Source organism: Acomys minous (genome assembly GCF_964271855.1).
Source record: "Acomys minous genome assembly, chromosome: 9".
Taxonomy (NCBI): domain Eukaryota; kingdom Metazoa; phylum Chordata; class Mammalia; order Rodentia; family Muridae; genus Acomys; species Acomys minous.
In genome coordinates this window covers 107,946,425-107,964,392 of record NC_140490.1, presented here as the reverse complement: position 1 = coordinate 107,964,392, position 17,968 = coordinate 107,946,425, and the positions used below count along the sequence as shown (strand labels likewise).

At 37.8% G+C, this 17,968-nt stretch overlaps 2 protein-coding genes across 28 annotated transcripts in view; one reads left to right on the top strand and one right to left on the bottom strand.

Annotated features, from left to right (window-relative positions):
- ACSS3 (acyl-CoA synthetase short chain family member 3) overlaps positions 1 to 4,919 on the top strand; it is a 162,908-nt gene extending 157,989 nt beyond the window's left edge. The window contains exons 14-16 of the mRNA XM_084794124.1: positions 1,200 to 1,299; positions 1,384 to 1,559; positions 2,485 to 4,919. Coding sequence (XP_084650250.1) covers positions 1,200 to 1,299; positions 1,384 to 1,559; positions 2,485 to 2,553 — 345 coding nt within the window. The 3' untranslated portion in view covers positions 2,554 to 4,919. The remainder of the gene's footprint in view (positions 1 to 1,199; positions 1,300 to 1,383; positions 1,560 to 2,484) is intronic.
- Positions 4,920 to 5,953: 1,034 nt separating this feature from the next.
- PPFIA2 (PTPRF interacting protein alpha 2) overlaps positions 5,954 to 17,968 on the bottom strand; it is a 438,359-nt gene continuing 426,344 nt past the window's right edge. For 19 of the 27 annotated variants that reach the window (XM_084794262.1, XM_084794271.1, XM_084794273.1 and 16 more), the window contains 5 exons: positions 17,347 to 17,522; positions 15,722 to 15,790; positions 10,933 to 11,095; positions 9,661 to 9,752; positions 5,954 to 7,547 (listed from right to left, as the gene is read on the bottom strand). In XM_084794262.1, the coding sequence (XP_084650388.1) occupies positions 9,694 to 9,752; positions 10,933 to 11,095; positions 15,722 to 15,790; positions 17,347 to 17,522 (467 nt within the window). In that variant the 3' untranslated portion in view covers positions 5,954 to 7,547; positions 9,661 to 9,693. Of the gene's footprint in view, positions 7,548 to 9,660; positions 9,753 to 10,932; positions 11,096 to 13,476; positions 13,578 to 15,721; positions 15,791 to 17,346; positions 17,523 to 17,968 lie in introns of those variants that run through there. The other 8 variants (XM_084794252.1, XM_084794276.1, XM_084794258.1 and 5 more) reach the window with 2 other exon arrangements.

Here is a 17,968-nt window from a genome sequence, read left to right as displayed (position 1 = left end):
TACTGTGACAAAATACAACGACCAAAAACCAAGTTGGGGAGAAGAGAGGTTATTTGATTTACTCACTGTTCCTTATTGAAGGAAGTCAGGACAGGAAGTCAAACAGGGAAGAATTCTGAAGACAGGACCCGACGTGGAGGCCATAGCGGGTGCTGCTTACTGCCTTGCTTCCCGTAGCTTGCTCAACCTGGTTTCTTATAGAACCCAAGGCTGCCAGCCCAGAGACAGCACCGCCCACCATGGCGTGGCCCACCCCCATTGATCACTAGCTGAGAAAACGCCTTCCAGCTGGATCTCATGGATGTATTTCCTCAGCTGAGGCTCCATCCTCTCTGATGCCTCTCGCTTGTGTCAACAGGACACTCACCTAAGCAGATGATTTAACCGTAGGCATCCATGTTTCCTGTGGTAGATCACTTTGTGATCCCAGAGAAAAGCTGTTTTGTTCTGTATGACCTAGAAAACCTTAAGGTGAGCACTATAGGCATGGTGGCGCACACCTTTAATTTCAGCAAACTGGAGGCAGAGGCCAGGGATCTCTGTGAAATTTAGGCCAGCCTGGTATACAGAGTGAGTTCCAGGACAGCTAGGGCAATACAGTGAAAACATGTCTCCAGAAAAAAAAAAAGAAAAGAAAAGAAAAGAAAAGAAAAAGAAAAATTGTTACTTATAGTAGTGATAACCTGTTACCAGGGCTTCTCTTTATGGCAAACCTCCCCCTAAGAACTGGAAAATCCTCATTAGTTGGAAGGACCCACCCACTGAAAGAAATGCTGTTATTTCCTCAAAACCAAAGTCCCTCTTCTATCTTGTGGCATCTTTGCATTCTCCTGAAAGGCACACTTATTAGGTAGGCAGGCCTGAAGTAAAGTAAAATGCCCCCAAGGCTTTCTGTTAGAGAGAGAAGGACTGTGTGATTTGCTTACACATGATACCTACAGCCCATTTTCTTTGACTTCATTAATAAGCCATTAAGAGGAAGAAAAATCCCTTTACCTTCCGGGTAAGCCAAGCAATTAACCTTTGTTACTGTCAGTGCTCAGTAACAACCATGGGAATCCTAACTGTTCACCTGAGATGTAGTGATGTGAACTATTAGGAAACTTCAGGGAAGCAGCTATGATTTCATGATTCTCTTTTCCTATGTGTTAAGATTATAAGCATATAGTATTGTGAAGACACGCTTTCTCTCATTGCAGTCAGTCCTTTCACATGGCACCGTGGCCGACTGTGCTGTGGTTGGCAAGGAAGACCCCTTGAAAGGTCATGTCCCCTTAGCACTCTGCGTGCTGAAGAAAGGTGAGTGGTCCCTGTTATCCCTGACTGTCTGGGTCTGGATGGGTGGCGTTACTTTGGTACTTACCATCTCAACTCTCTCCCTAGATATAAGTGTAACTGAAGAACAAGTCTTGGAAGAAATTGTGAAACACGTCAGGCAGAGCATTGGCCCCGTGGCGGCTTTTCGAAATGCGGTTTTTGTCAAACAGCTACCCAAAACCAGGTCTGGCAAGATTCCAAGGTCTACACTCTCTGCCCTAGTCAATGGCAAGCCTTATAAGGTAAATGACTCAGACTCTATAATGCTGAGTTCTGAAATCGTTTCCCCTCTGTGTTAGGCACCGGGAAAACACTGTTAGATTAAGAGTTTTCAATCATGAAAACTATCCTCAGCAAACCTTCCTCATTCTCAGTAAGAATGCGAGTTTGAGAAAGACGTGCTGGTTAAAATCATGTGCTTTAATTATAAGGAACTGTTGCTTTCAGCAATTTTTAAAATTTGAAACAGAATTGCAGAAACTCTTTCCTTTGAACTCAATGGAGCTATTGCTTCCCTACAATCACTAATGACCATCCGTGATGAGAAAGTAAAGCAGTTGAGAAGTCAAAAATGTTCTAACATATCAATTCTAATTAACTTTACTATTTTGAGAGAAAACACTTTTAGAAAAACTTAGACTGATTCAAGCACTTATATATTTTAATTTCAAGGCATGTTGTTGACAAGAACGTCTGTAACTTTATAACTTTTTATATAATAATTACTTATCTAAGCAAATTTCAGAGTAAACCATCAAAAACTCTGGAGAAATATGTAGAAATACAAACAATTTTGCTAAATACAAACAATTTTACTATCCCAAAAGATACAATTTTAAGTATTTGGCTTGAAGTTCCCCCATTTTACTTATTTTATGGGTGGTTTATGAAATAGTTGGGAGTATAAATTGTGGGTATCTGTAATTGTAATCTTTGGGAGGTAAAGCCAGCCAGCTCAAGGCTGAGCAACTCTGCTACACTAGGGGTTTGAAGCCAACCTACACAACAGGAGACCCTGTCTCAAGAAAAAAAAAAATCAAAACAAAATTTAAAAGAAAAACAACAAAAGTGAACGGTAAAAGCAAGCATGTCATGGTTTGTCCTACAAAAAGTCGTAGCGAAACCGAAGGGAAGGCGATCACCTGACATTGCCTGTTTTTTCCCCAGGTAACACCTACCATCGAGGACCCCAGCATTTTTGGTCACATAGAAGAAGTTCTAAAGCACGCCCTGTGATTTTTGTTTACTATTTTCATTCAATTTGTCTTAATTTTCCAGCCAGAATTAGTTGTTTATTTTCTATAAATAAATACTTGACAACATTTTCCTTATCAACTCAAATGCGAACTGTTGCCTTAAAGCAGTCTAGCGGCCCTTGGACCAGGCTGTACATTATGTTTCATGTGAGCCGGTTTGCATTGTTACTTCTTTCCTGTAACATGGATCATTGTATGCAAACTAGACTATTACGAAACACTTTTTGGGCAGGCGGATTGCTGTGAGTTCAAAGCTAGCCTGGTCTACAAAGCGAGTCCAGGATAGCCAAGGCTACAAAGAGAAACCCCATCTCGAAAAACAAAACAAAACAAAACAAAAAAAGAAACACTTTTTGGTTTATGATTTTACAAATTCAGGTGCCTTACAAACACATTTTAATTGAAAATCAGTCAGAATATAATTTAAAAATGTTATTGTGGAGACACCAATGTGGTTTAATATTTTTAAGATGACCACTTTGTTTTCAGGTAATCATCTAGACAGAATAGGTTGCCTAGCAACATAGGGCCCCAGGGTCAAGCACCACTTCCAGTTTGCTTGTTACTGGATAAGGGGAGGCCTGTGTCAGGATAGAACCTAGATATCCTTCCACCAAATCTTTTGTGGAGAAGAAGACTCCTGCAAATTCCTATCGTGGTTGACTGTGTTCAGGTTGATGCCTCCATCTCCCCACAGAATCAAGGAGTGGCATACAAATGGAAAGGAGCGACAGGAAGAATGTTATAAGAAGAAATAGGAAGGCCTTTCATCTTAGGCAAAACATTCAATAAACCTATCTTTTCTATCTTTTTCTTTTTCCTTTCTTTGCTTCTTTCTTTTTCTGTCTTTCATTTTCTCTTTTCTCTTTCCTTTCTTTCTTTCTTTCTCTCTTTCTTTCTTTCTTTCTTTTTCTGTGAAGTTCACGGTTCCTAGGTTGACCTCACATTTGCTATATAAGTGTGGCTGAATTTGGTGTTAGAGGCATGCTCTACCATATTGAGCTCCAAATTAGCATTGTTTACCACTTATGAGGACTGAGCCCTAAGCCCCGAGTGAGCCCTGTGCATGCAAGGCAAGCACTTTTCTATTGCGCTACACCCCTGGCCCTCAATGAATGGGATGGTGGGCCTCTGAACTATATATCTCAGCAAGTGATTTGTAGACCATTATGGAGCCTTAAATACTGGAAATCAGGTGCTCCATCAAGGGAGCAGTCCTATCAGGTGCTCCATCAAGGGAGCAGTCCTATCAGGTGCTCCATCAAGGGAGCACTCCTATCAGGCTCCAAAGAAATATGGCTCAGGAGAGACAAGGTACCATACTGCAATAGCCTCTGGTTTTCAAGAGAACCCCAAACATTTACTTTTATTGACAGTTTTAATTTTGAATAAATGTTAAATCATCTAAAAATTATGCTTTAACATATATTTCAGCTGGGGGGTGGTGGCACACGCCTTTAATTCCAGCACTCAGGAGGCAGAGGCAGGGGGATCACTGTGAGTTCGAGGCCAGCCTGGTCTACAAAGGGAGTCCAAGACAGCCAAGGCTACACAGAGAACCCTGTCTCAAAAAAAACAAAAACAAAAAACAAAAGCAAATAATACATATTTCTATCTATATCTCTATAAAACCAGCCTTTTAAAATAATAAACTTTAAATAAGTTTATAGCAATATATCAATTAAGTAGAGTAGAAGGAAATAGTTGATTAACTAGCTTAGAGTTCCACATGTATTATTCATCAGAGCATAAATTTAAATCCAAAAAGTATACTCTGTTCATTGAATCATTGAGAGTTCTCAGAATAATTTGTCAACTCTTCAATCATTCAGAAACATTATTAAGATGAGCATAATATCCCAACAGAATAGTCTAAATACAAGAAATATAAGAAATGAGAGATTAGAATTTACTTGTCATAGAAGTTATGTATATCATATATAAAAGAATTTGTACACCTCTTTGTTCTTCTGTGTGGATAATAAATGGCTTCTCAAAGGAAACTTTTATTGACTAAACTACCTTCTTTATTGGTAAATTTGAAAGCAATATCTTTATCATCTTTAATTATTTTGGGATCCTGAATTAAACCAATTGGATAAGCATTTTGTAACTTGAAGTTCTTGAATTCCTTGAATTATTCATTATATGTGTACACTTTAGTCATTATCAATTTGTACCTAAATTATTTTTAATTGAATGCATCTTTGATAGCAATGTTATAATCTAAGAAGTGGGACCATATTTAAATTTACCTAAATGAATTCTGTGATTGTGTATTTCATGAAAAATTTAAATTTGTAAGACATTTGAAAAATGAAAATAAAAGTATTTTTAATGTTTAAAGAGTGTGACCATTTTTTTCCATAAAAATACACTAATTAGATATAAATGAAACTTGTTTTAGATGTCCAAGGGTGGTTTTATTTATATTAAATGATGGTCCAAAGGAAAAGAAAACAGAAACAAAATCATGAACACCCAGAAACTTAAGCTCGATCTATAAAACTGATTTTCACATCTGACTATCATTTTCTTATATATTACATATTTTACATTTTTCTTGAAGGAAGTCGTTAGATACTTCTGGCCATACTGTTAGGACCCATTACACAGCATCAGTATTTTTTTTTAAATGTAATTTCTAAAAAGAAGAAACTGCTTTTGGTGACAGAGTGAGTTGTTGCTGTAATTGGATATTGATTGTCCTGCAAAAGCTTCTGTGCTGATTGCCTGGTGAGGGTAATGCTGACGCAAAGTGATATGTCCCCTCTTATGGGGAATGTGTGTCCCCAGCTTTTTTGTTGTTGTTGTTTTTGTTTTTTGGGGTTTTTTCCTCCTTTTTCCCTGCCAATGAGGTAGGCAGTTTTCTCTAGTACAGTCTTCCTGCAATGCCATCCCACATCCCTAGATGTCCTAAAGCGTGCAGACTGCCAGTTCTTGAGCTGGAACATAAATAACTGTGGGTCAAAATATGTTTTCCTTCTTTGTAAGTTAATTATCACAAGCATTTCACTATATGCAGAATTGGTTGCCACCGCATTATATAAATATAAGCATAAATCTTTCTAGCCTATGAGTATCATAATTTCTCTCTTATATTTTCATTTAATCAATAGCCTCATCATGAGATGCTGTTAGGTAGTTCTTTCACATTGTTTTTACTCAAGCAACATAAAACCAAAACAAACAAAACCAAAACAAACAAAAACCCAACCCACAAAAAAAAACAAAAAAACAAAAAACCCAACCCACTTCTATCAGCTGGTTTAGAACTCCCTCTAGTGGCCGGCTCTAATTTTGAATAAAATTGTATTAGAAATAATTGAATGGTTTTCGCTGTAATTCGAGTAAATCATTACATTTCATGCCATAGAAAATAAAGCTTAAGCAGAAAACTGGAAGCATTTCTTTTTTATTGACAATGGAGAGGGTTTTTTTACCATTACCTTTGATTGAGTCTGTTCAACAAAAATAGACATCAAAACAAATGTCCGTGCAAATATAACAAATTAAAATACAAAAAAAAAGTTTTTACTAATGACAGGTCTTGCCTTTAATAAGACCAAGCAGCAAGAAAACAGCAGGTAAATCAATGGTATTATTAAATAGGCTTCACTTTGAAATCTCCCATATAAACAAAGAATAAACAACAGTGACACCACCAAATAAAGCCACAGGAAGAGATTACTCTTCTATACTTTTTATACATTATATATGTTAATCATTCTGTCTTTTTTTTTTCCTCTGATGAAAGTGAATTCAGGGAAGTCACAAAAAAGGTAATTTCAGCTAGAGGCTTGTAACATTAGACTTGAGTCTGTTTAATGCCCTGTAACAGTGATTTTAAAAGGGAGTTAAGTTATAGGATTCTGTTTTATTTTTTATTTTTCTAGTGAAAATTGGCCTCAGACTCTACAGTAGTTGACACTCACTGTCCAGTACTGGCTGGCATGTCAGAGTATTTGAATGAAAAAATAGTTCTTAATAAAGTGTGTGTGTTTGAGAGAGAAAGAGAGAGAGAGAGAGAGAGAGAGAGAGAGAGAGAGAGAGAGAGAGAGAGAGAGAGAAGAGACAGAAAGACAGACAGAGACAGAGAGAGACAGAGAAATACAGGGAGATGTGTGTGTGTGTGTGTGTGTGTGTGTGTGTGTGTGTGTGTGTGTGTGTGTGTGTGTGTGCACGCATGTGTGTCTTGGTCCACAGGCAACACCATTAGGTAATGGTTTTCTTAATATAGATTTTTAAAATCACTGCATTTGACTCTTGTAAACAGTTTGGCTTTGTTGTCTACTGAAAAGGAGATTGAGCCATCACAGTGTTTTTTTGAAAAGTAGAGGGCACCACATCCCTGATTGCCTTTAAAGGTCATTTTGGGCTCCAGGTTAAATAATTTTTTTTACATGATCAGAGGCAGGTGTTCAGCTTTAAGGTTTGACAGACTTGAAGGAGAAGCATGTTGAAGCATGAAACACGCTTCCCGGAAACATAGTGATTGACTGTTACAATTGAAAAACTGTAGAAATGGTAGGATGGCGAAATACAAACAGTACTTGGGATTGTTCAATGTTTGCACTCGAGACTCCATGAACCATATATTTTATTTTTTAAAAAAATCATATTTATATCAATTTACAGAAGACTTACACATTTAAAAAGAAATCATACACAATAATACATAAATGCCTATTATATTACAACATGAAAAAACAAGTGGTTCCATCTCATAAAAGTATCAGATGTACAGAATTTATGGCATGGACGATGCTCATATTTCAGATGACTTAAACATTTTATTACAATCATAGTAAACTAACCAAAGTTAATATCCGACTCCCCCTAAGATCACGTGCTTACGTTTGGTAAACCGTTACTTATAGTATTTCCTTAGAATTCAGTCTTCACAAAGGCTTTGTTCGTTTGTCTTCTGAGGCGGTCGTGCACTTTAGGTCCTGTAGACTGAAAAGATGACATCTGAAAGGGGCAATGGAAGACATGCGTCAGTTCACTGGCAACACCCAGCAAGTGCATCCCACAGTCTTACTGTGGGGTGTACTTTCCTATGTTTTTTTATTCTTTTTAAGACATTTATTTATTCACTTTACATCCTGAATGTACCCCCACGTGCCTGATTACACCCTTTTCTCCTTTCCCCCTTCTCCTCCTCAGAAAAGGGAACCCTGCTCCCTTACCAGCCCACCCAGCGTATCTGGTTCCATCAGCACCAGCCTGGATAGACATGTCCTATAATCCCAGTGCAAGGGAAAATATGTAACTAATAGAAGATGGTGTGATGTTTACTATTGTCCACTTATTTATTTACTTTTTTAAAAAGGAGAATTAAGTAGGATTCGTTCAACTTTGAGGAAGGTATAGCTGCGGTAGAAACAAATAAAGTCACACAGAATGTCAGCATGCCTTCTGAATGCTTTATATGCTGTAAATTGTTAAATTGGATTCAGTCTACCTATTCCGTAGAATAGATTTATATTCTAGTTCATATAGTTTAGAGTTTTTAAGATGAAAATTATCTTTAATCAAAATAGATCATAAAATAGCACATTTTGACATTTCTTCATCATCTCTTTGTATTTCACTACAGCTTCCCGTCAGAATATCACATAAGAAAAGCTCACCATTAGCTTTACTGATACAATAGGCAAATATAAAGTATGTTTAGTTTTTTTCACAACATTCATTTAAATTTCTCACCAAAATAAAAATAAAGATTGCCTATGATTAGACTATTAATAAATATTTTATTCCACTTAATAGTTAAAAACTAAAAATATATGAACTAGAATGACATGCAGGGAAAAAAATAAATTGCAAGTAGTTCAAGATTAATCCTACCCATGAGCCTAGAGCTAAGCAGCAAGCACTAGTGAACATATTAGTCATTTAGAAGCTGATGACTTACGAAGTCTCTGAGAAAATTATTATGTTATGTGTTGAATCTGTTGTAAACAGTATTTTGGAAAATCTCTTATTTAGCCAAATGATTGTATATTGAAGGCCATTCCTAATGAGACCAAATTGTATACCATGAACATTTTATATTATTGTAGCATTTTGAGAGATTAAATTGTCTGAGTGCTTTTTTTTTTTTTGTTTTTATCAATTAGTGACTCTTATGAGGCAACATGTCGGCTCCTGTGTTAGTCTCCAAAGATCAGTGATATGTTGTACAGAGACAGTGAACTGAAGCAATGAATAACAGTGCAAGGCAGATTGCTACTGTCTCTTACTGTCTCCTCTCAGGCCTGGGCACAAACATGATTATAAAAAAATATTTTCTCCCAAATATCAAGTCATTGACTATGATACAATAGGTTGGTATACCCAAATTTTAAGTTACAGTATTTTTCAAACATTTGCATTTTATAAATATAGAAAAGCAGTTTTCCTTATAAGAAATTCTTAAAATAAAATTTTATGTATATTGATATAGCATTATTCTCTATGGATCAGCATATTCTTTAAATGCTTTACATATTATATGTGCATTATATGTGCAATTTCTATTCCTAATTCTTATCATATTTTCCTATTTCATATTTCCTGAATTCTTAAATTTATACTTGATTTCAGCAAATATAAAGAAAGCATAGTGGTGGAAAATAGGATGTTAAATTTCAATCTTTTTATTTTCAACTTTTCTTCTTAGTATTAATCGACATCTAATTTTCTGCCTCTTACATTGTTTGACTGTGAATTTGCATAAATTCCTATTATTCTCTGTTGCCTTCTAAGACTGACACTTTGGAATCTGTGATACTTTGAAATCCCAGACTCTTTTACTAACAAAACTTTATGGGGAGTCAACACAAAAAGCCACTCCAAATAATATACTTAGCAACCCATGAATGTGGAATGACAGAGCAGCAGGCCTCCAACAGGCAGACCGCTAAGCACAGAACAGAGATGCTAGGAAGCGCTAGGTGAAGAGTTACAGTTTAAAGATTCTTCGAGGGGTGATCACCTCTGCATTGCTAGGCCATGCCAAGGGGCGTGGGCTAGAGTGACTAGTCTGTGTACATCCCATCTTTCTGTTGGTTTGTTGTTGGTCGGCCAAGAAATTACTCACAGCAGGTCAGTGCTGCCTCCTCTGAGTGGCTTGTCAACATGAGTATGTGCGAACAGTGGAGTTGTCTAACCTCTGCAGTCTTGATGAGGCAACTGCAAATGAGAAAAGGGCTTTAGAGGTTCTCCGGTAACAGATGAGAGAGATTGATTTTCTCTGCGTAAAGGGATCCTGAACATATTAGTAGACTGCCTTGTCTCAGGCATAAGCCACCCACGTTCCTCTTCTCTAGACCCAGAGACTAATGAAAATTTACCCGAGTGCAATTCAGCTGAGCTCTCCAGTGGCTATATCTCTCCTTACATGCAATCTGCAGCAAAGCGTCTCCCCAGGGTGAGTCTTTGCTTTTGTTGTAATGATTACAGAACTCAGTATTGCGGATTGTGCTATGTATTGACAAACATCTCTACTAGTTCCAGTCATGTAAAATTATCCATGAAGCTCGCTAACAAGTTCCAAAATACTAACACGCTAAAAGAAATGAGGATCAAAGACTACATTTTATGCTCAGATGAATTTTAATTGACATAACAGCTTATAAAGAAATGAAGATTCAACATTATCTTAATAAACAGAGGAAGACTATTTTTCTTTAATGCCTACCAAACAGAAATAAATTTGGGGATTACTATTATTATTTCAAAGTTGTCACTCCAGGATTACTGTTTCCTTTTGTGTAGAATGTAGCACAAGTCTGGTGCCCACAGAAGAAGATGTGATTGGGAAGCTAGCACTGGTTTTGTGTCTGCTTAATTATTTTCTCCTGTTTGTGTTTGTTTATTTCAGGCTTTCTGCCTTGGTCAGAGGCAGACTATATTTGATGAGTCTGAATTTGAAAGATGAAACATAGAATCTGTAAATTTTCAACATTAAAAAAAAAGTGCAGGTAGAGTGAATTCCCATTTACAGTAGGATTTGAGTTCAAGTCCAAGCTCCATTTTAAATAGACTACTTATTTTCAGAACAGAAGAGTAAAGAAACACAAATCATGCAGATGTGTGTCGTTTTTCCTAGATGAGGACATTACTGAAACTGTATTTGAGGGATGTAATTTAGTTTTTTACATGTGTAGGAAGTGTCATGGATTCATGCATCGGTAGTTTGCAAATGGTCTTCTTTTTGATTAAAAAAAAAAAGCAAAGTAAATTTCAAGCAAAGCAAACTAATTTAAGAAAGAAAATCAATGCTGGAAGAATTTCAGCAATGTTGAAGACTTATATAGCTTTGGCTAACCAAGATTTTTACTTCATGAGCAGAAACGTAAAACCACTGTACCATCCGTAGTTGTCATTTTCCTTGACTGCCCAGATGTCGTGGTTAACCTGAATCCAGCCGGTAATGTTTCCGAGGAGCCAGGCATCATGCTGATCCCATGCACTTCGCGAGGAGGGAACTGCCTTCGCCAGGTTGATCCACGCCTGAAATTCTTGTCATCACTCTGCCAGCACAGAGTTAGAATTCGAGGTCAGGAAAACAAGAAAGGTGTATCACATAAACCTGTGTGTCTGTGGGTTTGTCAAAGAGATTATTTACATTCCATCTGCTTCATCTTGAACTCCTCTGTTGATTCCCATAATGAGATAGTAAAATGACAGAAATGCATTTTTAAATGAAATTTTAATATGATTTCAAATCTAAAATTTGTCACCTTTAAACATCCTTGGAAGTCATAAAATAGTAAAATTTTTCTTCTATGAATGCGTCATTGGACTTATTTTCTTATACATCTTGCTAACTGATTTTTCGCTAGGAGACTATATTTTTAATTGCATTGGTTGTCAAATAGAATGCATTTGAGGGAAATTATGAGCAAATATCACTTTTATCTACAGGAAAGGTAGATAGTGTGCAAAATCTGTATTTGAGACACTCTGGTTAACATAAGATACAATAGGCGATAATCTTATTAAGAAATGTTGATTTTGTGATTTGTTAGATTTTATTGGTGATTCCAAATTAACTAGAATCTTTGAGAACCTTTGCCACCTGGGATCCACTCTTTCAATTAACACACTTGATTTTAAGGTGATGCCAAAAGGAAAAGTGAGCTCTAGTTAATAAACAATCATGACACTGTCACTGGTTACCCTTAAAAACTTGGTGGTAAGAGCCTACTGCTGAACACACCAGATATATTAGTCATAAACGTGGGGATAATAAGAAAAGGCCTTATATTGGGCATTTATATAAAACCCAGTCCTCCCAAGGCTCAGTGATCACTGTGGGAGAAAGTCAGTGTACTCTGACTATGCAGAGATTTTATACAGTCAGAGCTGGTAGATGACTACAATGAAGCTGGGCCTCAGGGACAGCAGGACAGCTGCACATATGAACGTATGTGTGTATGGTGGTGACAGCAGGCCAGAGACCTGGGCAAGCTCATACCAGAGAGAACTTGAGCATGGGGAAGGGGTGATCCTGAAGTTCCACTTGTATCTTAGAAGCTATTGATATCTGATAGTTGCTGGGAGATGGAGAGTGAGTGTTCTCTAAACATGTAACTTCTCGAAGGCTGACCACTTTGGGTGGTCATACTCCCTCTAGTTTACAGGCAGCACTAACTGGATTCTGTGTGTTAAAAAAAAAAAAGATGGGGTATATGGAGGGGAAGTTTGGGAGCAGTTAGGGGAGGGGTAAGTATATTTAAATACAGTATATAAAAGTTTCAATAAAGAAAAAAAATGGCCAACAATTACGGTGTATCTCAATGAAATAATTACTTTTATTTGTCTGTGTACACAAAGTACCTCTTCAAAAGCAATTGTTTCCCTTTGAATTAGTAAGCAGGAACATGTAATTCACCATTTTATTTGTTTTTACTTCTAACAAATGTACAAACCACTCCATATAGATCTTATATGTAGATATGGAGACTTACTCCATGGAGCTATGCAGCCACACGTGTAATAATGTATCTCCTCACAAAGATAGCAAGGAACGGTGGGAAGGGAACAAACCCATCCTTCCCACCGGACTAGGAAGAGCAGGTGACTGAGCACACTATGGGAGAGCAGCAAATTGATCAATAACTAGGGTGCTACCTGAAACATAGGGCAATGTATTGCAGAGGTCTCCACGTGGGAGAAGTCTTTACTGCTGTTAAGGTGGCTTCTCTTGTTTCCATTTCCTGGCATGTGATCTGCAATTGTGCAAAGGAGCACAGTTCCCATAGGGCAGTGTGCAGTGCTTGGACGCTAGCACAAGCCTCTGTGCATGTAAATTTTAATTCTGTACTCTTTACCGTGCAAATAGGGAGCATGAAAATAGAGGCAGTCCTGGTTGTTTAACATCAAGTACTGGTCAGAAGGTCAGGACACTGGGCACAGGGCACAGGGCACAGGACACAAGGTACATGGCACAGGACAGACGGCCTACAGTACAGGGCAGAGTACACAAGGCACACGGCACAGGGCACAGGGCACAGGACACAAGGTACATGGCACAGGACAGACGGCATACAGTACAGGGCAGAGTACACAGGGCACACAGCACAGGGCACAGGACACAGGGCACAAGGCACAGGACATGGGGCATGGGGCACACGGCACATGGCACAGAGCACATGGCACAGAGCACATGGCACAGGGATCAGGCCACAGGGCACACAGCACAGGACGTAGGGCATTCAGCACAGGACACAGGGCATACAGCACAGGACACAGGGCATACAGCACAGGACACAGGGCATACAGCACAGGACACAGGGCACAGGGCACAGGGCACAGGGCACAGGGCACAGGGCACAGGGCACAGGGCTGCAGCTCTTTGGTGTCATATGATACTGTTATTGGACTAGAAGTTTGGACTTTTCCTAAAACATACTTGTGAAAATGAGAGACCTGCTCCATTTTCTGGTTCAACTAGCAGCCTCCTTCGACAGCCCACCTACTGCTTATTTTGTGACTTCATTTGACTTCATTCTGACATGTAGAGAAAAAATTGGCACTACTCACTTCAAGTTGTTTTGGCTCTGTATAACAATATAACATATCTTATATATACTGTCCATTTAATTACTATTTAAGATCTGCTTTGGATAGCATTTAAATATTTTGGAAAAATACAGGGCTAACATCCCCGTTGTCAATACTTAAATTTCACTTATCCTTACTAATCACTTTTAAGTTAAGTGATACATCCTATACCAAAATGAGTTTGTTCCACTTTGTTCAGTATCTTCAATGCCCACAGGTGGACAAAAATAAATACATGGCCTATCTTCTAGATATTTGGAGAAGTTGTTCATAGGTTGAATATTTATCAATTATACAAAAACTTGTCTGACATTTTAAGGCTATATGACATGTTTAATATACAAGTTAAGTATTTTTTTTTTAAATCAGTGAGTGCAGAGTCTCAATCGTGACACTCTTCCACTGTTCTTTCACCACAGGAAGCAGTCACCGCAGAAAATCAACAGGCACTCTAGCAGCAGTAACCTAAGAAAAAAAGTCTTCTAGCAAGCAAGCTAGGATGCATTCTTTAAAACAAATCTTTAAAAAAAGATGTGTATGTGACTTTGTGTGTGTATTGGCTTGAGTGCAGTCCCTGCAGGAGCAGACAGAAAAGGATGTCAGATCCCCAGGAGCTAGCTGGAGGTACAGGTGTTTATAAGTTGCCTGATGTAGGTGCTTAGTACCGACCCATGGTGCTCTCAAAGACCAGTGCATGTTACTAACAGCAAAACTCTCTCTCGGGCCATGAAAGACTTCTTTTCACTTGAGCCAGACTCTTAGATAAACATCAGAACTTCTCAAGTTATTTCAATGGAATATAAATGTGGCCAATAGAAACCCAGAATTGAATTCACTACAGTAAAGGCAAGTTGCATGATTTGTTTTGTTTTTATTCAAAAACTATACCAATGATATTATATCATTGCTGTTATTTATCCTTGTTTGTTATTGTGTGCACATGTATGGAAGGTGTGTGCATATGTGTTCATATGTGTGTTTGAACATACATGTGTGTGTGTGTGTGTGTGTGTGTGTGTGTGTGTGTGTGTGTGTGTGTGTAAGGGGCAGAGTTCTTTTATTTTTTTATACAGAACCTGTTACTATACCTAGAGATTACTGACTCAACTAGTTTGGCTGGCAAGCAACTCCAGTCATCCAGATGCACCCTAGTGCACAAGCTCACAGATGTCTTGTCTGGACTGATTTATTGGTAGTGGATATCCAAACCCAAATCTCCAGGCATGTATGGCAAGCACATTACTAAGCTACCTACTTAGGAGTTTTGAAAATATACATCATCTTGAGTCGACAAGATTATTATGTTAGAAGTTACTTAGGGCTATATTTATAAAGTTCTAAAATTGTCGTTGCACAGGAAGGCATGGGTTTATAACAGCATCTGCTTTTTCAATTTGAATGCAGGATTGCTGCTGTTTTTCCTGTAATTTTCAAGTTTCTTGAAATTTTACAAAGGCATATTTCACAAATATGCCTTATGTTAAGGTTCCTTTCAATGTCCAAATAACAAAGTAACAACATTTATGAATCTTAGTGCTGGATAAAAAGGAAAGACTAATAAATAAAACTTAAAATTTGAGAAGAAATGAGAAAGTTTCTAGATGCTATCCACTGAATTTGCTCGTTTGCAAACACCACTTCTTCAAAGCATGGATATGCTGTCACTCTTCCTATATACTGTAAAGGCACTTTTTAAAAATTAAAATATGATTACATTGTTTCCCCTTCTCTTTTTTCCCAACAACCCATCCCACACTCTAACCCCCAAATTCATTGCCTCTTCTTTCTTTGAAATTATAATATGATACAGCATAATATCATATAATTACATATCGTTTCTTTACTCCTTTTAAAACCTCCCTAACAGTGCTCTCTTCCTAATCTGTGGCTTCTTTTTTTATTAATTGTTATTAAATGCACATAGGTGTACATGAATATATATATTTTTTCTCATATAAGCTGCTCGGCCTGTATGATGGCACTTGTATCTATGATTTTAGGATTGGCCATATGGTACTGGACAACCAATCAGTGCTCCTCTCTGAGGTTTGCCAATGTAAGGTACTTCTGAATGTACAGTAACAACTTACTTCATCCAGTCGCCGCTCAGTCCCCAGGGCCAAGAGGTTATTGTACTCGCGTTCAAGAATCTGCCTTGCCTGTTAACATCAAATCAAACTTACTGTCACTGAAGTTACATTTTATTTAAAAAATATAGAGGTTATGTTTATCTAAGATGGATTATAAAATATGCTTTAGTTACAGGATCTTAAGGTTTTATAATTTTTTTTTATTCTTTTATTTTCTTTTTCTTCTTCTTCTTCTTCTTCTTCTTCTTCTTCTTCTTCTTCTTCTTCTTCTTCTTCTCCTTCTTTTTTTTTTTTCCTGTCTGAGGTATTTAGAGAGATACCCTTATAGAAATGGCTGCAATCAAGAACTTTTTATTTCAAATGCTTATTTTATTTCAATTGAGCATTTTAGGTAAACTTTAAAATGTTAAGCACAAAACAAAGTTGCATTGCATTGGATTTTATTAAGTTTAACAGGTAGTTCACACACTTGAACTTTTACATTTTTAAAAAATGTTTTTTGTTTGTTTGGTTGGTTGGTTTTATGAGACAAAGTCTTACTATGAACAAAAAAAGGCTGGGCAGACAGTACTGCAGACTGGCTTTGAACTAGCGATTCCCATGGCTCAGCCACCAGCGGGCTGGAATTAGAGGCATGCAGAACCTTGTTCAGTTTAAACTTCACATGTTTAAGGATTCTTGTGTTATTTTTATGCGATATATAGCAGATTGGAGGTATTTTAATTTATATGGAATTCTGCTGAATGATATAACTTCAGATTTAGGGATCACTTTAACACTCAGTTAAATGTAATTAAATAGATAAAAAAAAAAAAAAAAGGACTGCCCCTCAGAGAGGCCTACTGAAGGCCATCAATTGCATACGTTGTATTGGGGAAGCGTCGTATTCAGGTAGGAGATTATATGACATAAACTCCAAGTGTATCCTTTCTAAATGTAAGTTGTGCTGGACTAGCAACTCATTACCAGAAAATTAAAATTTCAGTATCAGAAATAAATCATGAATATATTAAATGGAGCAAGCCAGGGGCAGAGGGATATGCACATGGTCTCAGGCAAATGGTCAAATTCAAGCTCACAGAATTTGGATGTGCAATTCTGGTTAGCTGAGCGGAAAGACCCGGCACTGAAAGCAAGGCTACTCAGTGGGCACACCATGGAAGCAAGGAGTCAGTACAGTTTCAGGCAACTATAACAAACTCTGCTATAACTAACTATAACTAAATCCAGATGAAATATTCTAATTTCTTTGTGACAGATTTTGTTTGTAGCTCTGGCTTGCCTAGAACTCATTGTATAGACCATGGTTGCCACAAAGTTGAGATCTGCCTGCCTGTTTTTCTTGAGTTCAAGGATTAAGCTGTGTGCCACCATGACAGAGAGTAAAGTATTTTACCATAATGAAATGAAAATGTGGGAGGAACTACAGATGCCTACTCAAACTAAAACAGTAATCTGTTCAATATATTTGTATAGAATCTATAAATATCTCATCTCACTATTATATATTATGTTTATTGTGTTTCAAGATAACTTAATAGAAACAAGAATAAATTCACAGCCTTATTATTTTCTAAAGATTTCATTCATTATTCACCAAGACCAGCAAAAAGGGGCTTTCTTGCCTGGGTGTTCTGTGTTGGAATCTGCAACAGGAGAGCTAGGCTGCTGTAGTCAAAGTTCTCGTCCAGGGCAATGAGGGAGCCGTGCACTCCACTCTCAAGGATGTTATTTGCATATTCTCGAAGACCAATTGCCTGTATCCAGCGAATAACTCGATCGTTGCTCCACACTAAAACATCTAGGAGAAGAGAAGCATCTCGTCAACATGCAATGTTCTGCGTAATGAACAAAATCCTGGCTGGGATGGACCACAAGGTTCTAGCCAAGTCATGTTTACACTGATCTCTCTGCCCCTTAGAGCTGCTGGCTCCTCTCTGGGACACGACCATGCATTTGGAACTATCCACCTTCCATGTACTAAATCTTGCAATAAGTTTGCATTTTCGGAATGCTTATTATTACTGAAAAGACAGCATTCCTACCAGGCTGAACAAGTGTTTCATGCTTCTTTTACAGTGGGACCTTGGGACCTAGCTGAAGTTGAGTTTTTTGCCACCAGATGGCGATAGTTCTCCTTTCTTCCCATCCTCCCTCCTCTCTCTCCCTCCCTCCCTTCCCCCCCTTTCCTCCCTGCCTACTTTGTCTTCCTTCTTTGCTCTCCCCCATCCTCCCTCTCTCTCTCCC